The sequence below is a fragment of the Meleagris gallopavo genome, chromosome Z, assembly GCF_000146605.3.
Source record: "Meleagris gallopavo isolate NT-WF06-2002-E0010 breed Aviagen turkey brand Nicholas breeding stock chromosome Z, Turkey_5.1, whole genome shotgun sequence".
Classification (NCBI taxonomy): Eukaryota; Metazoa; Chordata; class Aves; order Galliformes; family Phasianidae; genus Meleagris; species Meleagris gallopavo.
Genome location: NC_015041.2, coordinates 15,628,380 through 15,636,384, shown reverse-complemented (window position 1 = coordinate 15,636,384; position 8,005 = coordinate 15,628,380). Strand labels below are relative to the sequence as shown.

Below are 8,005 nucleotides of genomic sequence, written 5' to 3'. Positions count from 1 at the left end.
TTTTTTTTTAGACCCATCTAAAGGGCCAACCGTATGGAGGACCATTGATGCATCTCCCTCACCAGCTTTTTGGACTGTACGACTGATGTGGAAGGTAAAAACAATGTGCTAAACTGCAGAAATTGAATATTATTTTAAAAATGATTTTATGTGGAAATCTACCTCAACAGACTTAGTAGATATCTGGGATTGAACAGTTATCGATCCAAGAAATAACTTAATTTTTTCATAACTACTTAATCTAGTAAGCATGCTGAAAGTAAGATTTTAAGCCTGTGAATAATCCAGAATCCACTTTAAGATTTCCTACTTGCTGTCTTCATAGGCAGTGTGTGGAATTGGAAACTCTCTTGGACATAGTAAAGTTAAACATTATGCCTTCTGATCTATCATACAGGAATCCTTCAGCTGCGAAATCCATTAAGCCTAGAGATATTCCAGAGACCAGACTTATTAAGTACAGTTCTGTGTGTTTGCATGGAGTAGGCTACTGATTAGTCCAATCTATGAAAGTGAATGCAATGATCAGTCCTCATCTCCTTCTTTCTTCTGGTTTCTGAACTTTGTTATATTTGATCTAGCTTTCTTTTATTAGTATTTTCCTGTTAAAAGATGCCTTAGGTGAACTTCCCTGTATATGGATCCTTTTCTGATTTAACTTGTATGAGACATAGCACTCTGATATTATTAATTAGCTTAGAATTGGAAAACTGGTGTTACTTAAGTTCACCCTGTTTAACCATTTTCTCTGTTTCCTGATAGTTAATATTGTTACAGATAATACAGACACAGATATTTTTCTACTTATAATAAAATTGCTCATTCTGTTTTGCACTTAAGGTCAACCCAACCTATAGAATGAAATTCTTTTGATGTCATTGTGTTCTGAAGTTGTACAAAATGTAGTTTTTTTCCACATGTAGTCAGAAATCTTGACAGAAGTGCTTTTGTTAGACAGCTGAATAGGATTATGAGTCAAGCAAGAAGATTTAAAGAAGAAATAGTTCTAGAGAGTACTGTTTTACAGAAATGAACTCTAAAGCCATTTGCAATTCTCTTAATTATGTAACTTATTTATATACGTGTCTTTCTCTCAGTTCTAAACCATCAAACTGTGTTTCAAAGCTAATAAAGGTTGTCACATTTGTTCAGTATTGATATAATAAAAAATTGTATTTTGACAGGCACTAGAGCCATTTGAAGCCAATGGAGTAATCTTGCAGTATGAAGTGACTGTCAGAGCTAAACCACCCCTCTCCCATCCACCATGGAGGTACAACGTTACTACCACCAGCCTTACATTAAAGCTGCCAAATGGAACTTACGAAGTGACTCTGATTGCACATAACAGAGTTGGGGCATCCCCTCCATCAGTTCTACTTATTCCATCAAGTAATTCAAAAGGTTAGTGTTACAGTAATGTCTCTAACATACAAATGCATAGAATAATAGAATCTCTGTGACTTCTCTGATAAAAAAAAAAAAAGTTCAGTGTTGTAAATTATACCTTTAACAATAATATACAGTTGTAATACTGTTAAATGCATGTGTGTTCTTAACTTCTTTATATTATGCTGCAATTTGAACATGGGCTGCTCTGAAAGTAATGTCTGTTATTTTAGAGTGTTGGTCTGTGACATCAGAGACAGATGTTGGCAGGTGGGGCGGAAGTAGAAGTTGAACCTTTCAGTATTCCTTTACATTTTGTTGCTGTGTGACTGGTGGCAGCAGAGGGTAGGTCTGACAAATTGGCATGTGACATGGAAGTGCTGATGAAGCAAAGATATCATTGAATTCCTCCAACACAGCTAATGGTGGTAACTATGTTCAAAAACAGTATTTTGTAGCTATTTGCTCTACCAAATAATCTTATTGTCCTCTTTGTAAATGTTGCGGTTTCCATGGAAATAAATCCATAGAATCATAAAATCACCAAGGTTGGAAAAACATTCAAGAGCATCCAGTCCAACCATCCACCTATCACCAATATTTCCCACTAAACCAGGTTCCTCAGTACGACATCAAAATGTTTCTTGATCACCTCCAGAAGCAGTGACTCCACCACTTCCCTGGGCAGCCTGTTCCAGCACCTGATCACTCTCTAAGAGGAAAAAGTATTTCTTAACATTCAACCTGAATCTTCTGTGGTGCAACTTGAGGCCATTCCCTCTAGTCTTATTGCTAGTTACGTGGGAGAAGAGGCCAATTTTCACCTCACCACAACCTCCTTTCAAGTAGTAGTTGTAGAGAGCAATAAGGTCACCTCTGAGCCTTGTCTTCTCCAGACTAAAGAATTCCAGCTCCTTCAAATGCTTCTCATAAGGCTTATGCGTCTGACCCCTCACCAGCTTCGTTGCCATTCTCTGAACATGCTCTAGGGTCTTAATGTTTTTCTTATAGTGAGGGGCCCAAAATTGAACACAGTACTTGAGGTGCAGCCTCACCATGGCTGAGTATAGGTGAATGATCACTTCCCTGTTCCTGCTGGCAGCACTGTTTCTGATACAAGCCTTGATGCCATTGGCTTTCTTAGCCACCTGTGCACACTGCTGGCTGATGTTCAGCCAAGCGTTGACCTAAACTCCCAGGTCCATTTCCTCTGCACAGTCTTCCAGCCACTCTGCCCCAAGCCTGTAGCATTGCCTGGGGTTGTTGTGACCAAAGTGCAGGACCCAGCACTTGGTCTTGTTGAACTTCATCCCGTTGGCCACAGCCCAGCTATTCAACCTGTCCAGCTTTCTCTCTAGGGCTGTCCTACCGCCAGGCAGGTTGATTCTTCCTTCTAACTTAGTGTCATCTGCAAGTTTACTGAGGGTGCACTCAGTGCCCTCATCCAGGTCATCAGTAAAAAGTTAAAGAGGACAGGCCCCAGTGCTTACCCCTGGGGAGCACTGCTCATGACCAGTTGCCAGCTGGATGTAGTTTCATTCATCACCTCTCAGGGCCTGGCCTTCCAGCCAGTTTGTTACACATTAACAAATATATGTGTCCAAGCCACAGGCTACCAGCTTCTCCAGGAGAGTACTGTGGGAGACAGTGTCAAAGGCTTTGCTGAAGCCTAGGTAGACTACATCAACAGCCTTTCCCTCATCTTCCAGGTGACCATAAAAGGAGATCAGGTTGGTCAAGAAGGACCTGCATTTCGTAAACTCATTCTGGCTAGATTTGATTTCCTGGCTGTCCCACACATGCCATGAGATCTCCTTTAAGATGATCTGCTCCATGACTTTTCTTGTTACTGAGGTCAGGCTGACAGGCCTGTAATTCCCTGATCCTCTTTATGACCCTGCAGGTAGATGAGAGCATGGTATCTCCCATAGTAGGCTCTCCTACCAGCTGCATCAGGAAGTTATCTTTCATACATGCTAGAAATCTAGACTGCTTCTTCTGTGCTGTATTATATTTCCAGTGTATATCAGGAAAGTTGAAATCCCCCATGAGAACAAGGACTGCTGATGGCACAATTTCTGCCAGCTGTTCTGAGAACTTTCCGTCTGTCCCTTCATCCTGGTTAGGTGGGCTATAACAGATTCCCACAATGATGTCTGCCTTGTTGGCTCTACCTCAGCTCCTTACTCATAGAGATTCAACCTTAGCATTTCCAACTGCAACCACAAAACACTTTCTAACACAGAGAGCCATGCCTCCACCCCTCCTTCCTTGCCTGTGTTCTGAAGAGCTTATAGCCACCCACTGCAGCACTCCAGTCATGGGAGCAAACCCACCATGTTTCTATAAAGGCAACTAAGCCCCAGTTTGTTGCCCATGTTGTGTGCATTGGTGTAGATGCGCTTTAGCTGAGCCCCCTGCCTCAACTCCAATCCCCTCATCATTCCCCTAGGCTCATCTCTAGCAGGCCTGGTTTTATCCTCTTCCCTCTTCATACCAAGTTTAAAGCTCTCTTTATGAGCCCTGCCAGCTCCTGGGATAGAATCCCATTCCCCCTTTGAGACAGGTGAGACCCATCAGGCCAGGTGCTGAGTAAACCACTCCATGGTCAAAAAGGATGAAATTCTTGTTTGCACTGGGCTCTCAGCCATGTATTTATGAGATTGGCTTTCCTGCTTCTTTAAGTATCACTTGCTGACACTGAAGGGACAAAGGGAAATACAACCTGTACATCTACTCCATCCACTAACTGCCCCAGTCCCCTTTTAGATAAATCGTTTTGGATAATCCTCAAGCTTCTCTCAGCAACTTAAAAAAAACTCCAAAAATAGGAGACATTACTTTTGGAGCAAATGAAGTATAAATTCATTGCTATTTTATGTACTCATTAATTCATTGCAAGATTTGTGTGCTGTTTTACTGTTCTTTGTGGTCCACGGAGCAACTGTGCACTGTATTTTCTATTTTATTTCTTCTAGAATAGCAGGCATTTCTGTTTTCTAAAAATAAAATAGTTGGGGAAGCAAGTGTCATCTATTCGTGTATATTCAGTTTAGCTATTGTTCTTCTTCCTTCTGTTTTGTGGTATTCCCTCCCACTCACCTCCCCTTTCTGCTCTTGTCCTTGTCTTACCCTCTGGTGTTTCCTGTATCTTATGAAATGGTGGAAGCAGACAACTCTGTTCGTTTTCCTTTTTATCATGTTCCTTTTATTGTGCTCTGGTAGTAGTAAATGCAGGCTGGTTTCTCCTTACTGCCCTCATCTGCTGAATCTAGCCTCTTATACTCTTACACAGTCCAAGAATGAGGAGCACAGGTAACAAAAATTAATACATCAATGGGTCTGATACTTGGTGCATAAACACTAGGGAAGATTCACAGATTCTAAAACTACTAAATGACCCAACTAAAGATATGCTTCAACATAGTAGTATTGTAGCTGGAAGAACTTGGTAAGGTACATAGTATATTCAGGATTGGAATGGGAATTTAGAAGGTCTGTAGGTTTGATTTTACTGTGAAATAGACCCTTTAGTTTGGAAGAAATATGCTAACTCTTTATTGTGCAATAAGACAACTTACTATATAAAAGTGTGTCTAATTTACAGTTTTTGAATAGTGTTGTTTGTCTCTCTGATACAAATTCAAATGTAAGCTTCTAAATTTCAGCAAATGACTAACATTTTATTAGATTCTGTCAGGTTGTCACCATTACAATAATCAAAAGTATCTTCATTTGACAAGACAGCTGCTGTTTTGACTATCTAGTGGAAGAAATGTCAATATTTAGTGCTCTTCTATTTTCTTTTATTTCAGCTCCTGTGAAGAATATTAGAACACTACCTAAAGATGGCAAATTGTGGGTAGGATGGACTGCTCCTAATAATGTTCTTAAATACGTAATTGAATGGTGTCTGATGTCCAACAGCTCAGACTGCATCACGGAGTGGCAGGTAGAACCAGGAAACATTCAAGGAACATACTTAAAAGGTACTTATCTTACAAGTTTGCAAATATCTTGTAGAACACTAAGAACCTAGTGAATATTCTCAAAGGGAAGAATATATTTATGGTAACTAGGTTTCTCTTTGTAAGATGAGAATCTGGGCTAATGCAAGGGCTACTCTTAGTTTATCACAAGTATATGGGAATATCTATATTTTTGCCAAATTAACTCATTTTTACATTTTGAAATTCATGTTAAACTGAAAAAGTCTTACCTGTGTTTTGCTTTTAATCTCTTAATTCTTGGGAATGATTGAAATAGTGAAAAGGGTGGGGTCCTTCCAAATCTCAAATTGTCATGCATCTTTAGGTCAAACGGTGAAACTCAATCAACTTTACAATTCTATTCAGATGGTAATCAATGACTCACAACTATAATTATGTGTTTTAGTGTGGTAGACAGTTAAAGACTTAATTAGAATAAATTGGGAAAGCAGCCAAAATTCTCTGAAGCCTGCTTATACTTTAAAGAACCACTTTATTTTTCTCTTGGTTATTTCTTCAAAGCAATATGTAAATGAGCTCTAGAATAACAGTCTACTGCATTAGTTATAAGAGCATTTAATAAAACAGACAAGTCTTGGGACCCTGCATCTAAGGTAAATGGGGTAGATAGTGAGAAATTTAACTTCTGAAACAATATATATTTTAAAATTCCTTTTATTAGGTGACATTAAACCATTCAAGTGTTACTTGATAACTGTGTACCCACTGTATGCTGATGGCCAGGGAAGTGGACAGTCTGTGAAGGCTTACCTTCAGCAGGATCGTAAGTACAAAGTCACCTTGGAGCACATTCACTGACATCTTGGCTAACATAGTGGAACCTTTGCTTTCATGCATAATTGAAAGTGGCCCTACACATAAGGGCCATCTGACGTAATTTTTTTTCCCTCTATTTTAACATCCATTCTGCTAGTATACAGTATTTAATTAAACAGATGTCTTTGTATGAGTTACTCTTTTCCAGCTTTTTTTTATCACTTGGCACAGGATTTTGTTACTTTATCAACATAATATTAGTTCTTTGATTTATTTGAGATACCAAATATGAAGTCAAGAGAAATTGCCTTCAGTGGAAGACTTTGTGTGATCTCATCTGGTTACTTTTTCATACATTTTTCTAGATATTCTTTTTAAAGCTTCTTTGAAATTGCTATATTGCCTGAAAATAATGTGTTGTGTTAAAATAATACTTTATAGATAAGTTAGTCCAGCTATTCTATTGAAGCTTTCATGAAATAGCAATCCAGTTCTCATTAATGCACCACTTTTATGGATGGGAGGATATGCAATAGAAACTAATGTTCATCTACCATTACAGGTCCTTCAAAAGGACCAACTGTTCAGACAAAAAAAGTAGGAAAAGCTGAAGCTGTTTTGACATGGAACCATCTCACAGTAGATGAGCAAAATGGATTCATCAGAAGTTACACAATACTGTACAAAACTGTCGATGGAAATGAAACAGGTAACAGAAGGCAGAGACGTGCTTTGTGGTGTTGAAGTACTCAGTCTGTTTCCTTCCTAATACATGTTCCTGGAAAACAAGAAACAGCCTCAAATCTGTTTGACAGTCTTATTCTGATGATCTAAAGCTGATGTTAGAGGTGTAGCTCTCCCATGCAGTCAACAGAAAAAAGTTACCAATAAAGAATTAAGCACATGCAGTCTGTGTATAACTGGCTACTGAGTTTGGTTTTTGAAGGCTGATTGGCAGTTGTTGTACTCCCATCTGTCTATCTAAATACAGAACAAGGAGGTTGTGTAACAAGATGGGCACAAACTGGAACACAGGAAGTTCTGACTAACCATCAGGAGGCCCTGCCAACCTCAGCCATTCTGAGTCTGTGAAGATGAAGCTAGACCATTCAGTCTGCAAAGGATTATTTATTTATTTAAAACTGTTTTTGCTTGAAGTGCATTTTAATTCTTCATAGTCTCTATGAGCACCAGACAAAGACAGGGAGATGACACTGTAGAAAGGTGGGTTTTTTAGGGTTCTACGTAAGCTGGAAGAGCAATTTACTTATGCTTCTCGTTATCCACTAGATTTTTTTCTAACTAACTGTGCATTCTGCATATTAGAGGCCTTTAAGCTTCAGTTTTACTTTCAGTTTGCTTTCTGAAAAAATAGCAAGTTGACAAATGAATTATCACAAAGAAGGAATAAATTCATGTGTAAATAGAAACAAATTAACCTCAGCATTCATTTACAAATCTGTAATCTTTCTGTGGCAGTTGTTTTCCACGCAGCCACACATTCCACAGAAACTGTTGTTTCTTAAGATGTAATGTCTTAATGCTTTTCTGTTTATGGAGATCTAATAAACCACACTGAAAACTAGTATATTTTTCTTCTCTTCAGCTGTGTCAGTGGATCCATCCAAGACAGAGTATACCCTCTCTTCTCTAACCAGTGACACACTGTATACTGTGCGGATGATGGCATACACAGATGAAGGAGGCAGGAGTGGTCCTGATTTTACTTTTACTACACAGAAATTTGGTAAGGAAGAATTGGAAAAAATCAACAGAAGTAGGAATTGATGTTTCAACAGTATAGCAGGGCTCAATTTCTGATCTGATAGGAGAGGAAGATGATTTTATAA

At 38.8% G+C, this 8,005-nt stretch overlaps 1 protein-coding gene across 1 annotated transcript in view; it reads left to right on the top strand.

The window, feature by feature from the left end:
- The window catches only part of LOC100550313 (interleukin-6 receptor subunit beta-like), a 30,995-nt gene that overhangs the window by 15,583 nt on the left and 7,407 nt on the right, over positions 1-8,005 (top strand). Inside the window, exons 8-13 of the mRNA XM_010725430.3 lie at positions 12-94; positions 1,185-1,404; positions 5,205-5,378; positions 6,061-6,162; positions 6,718-6,864; positions 7,762-7,902. Coding sequence (XP_010723732.1) covers positions 12-94; positions 1,185-1,404; positions 5,205-5,378; positions 6,061-6,162; positions 6,718-6,864; positions 7,762-7,902 — 867 coding nt within the window. The remainder of the gene's footprint in view (positions 1-11; positions 95-1,184; positions 1,405-5,204; positions 5,379-6,060; positions 6,163-6,717; positions 6,865-7,761; positions 7,903-8,005) is intronic.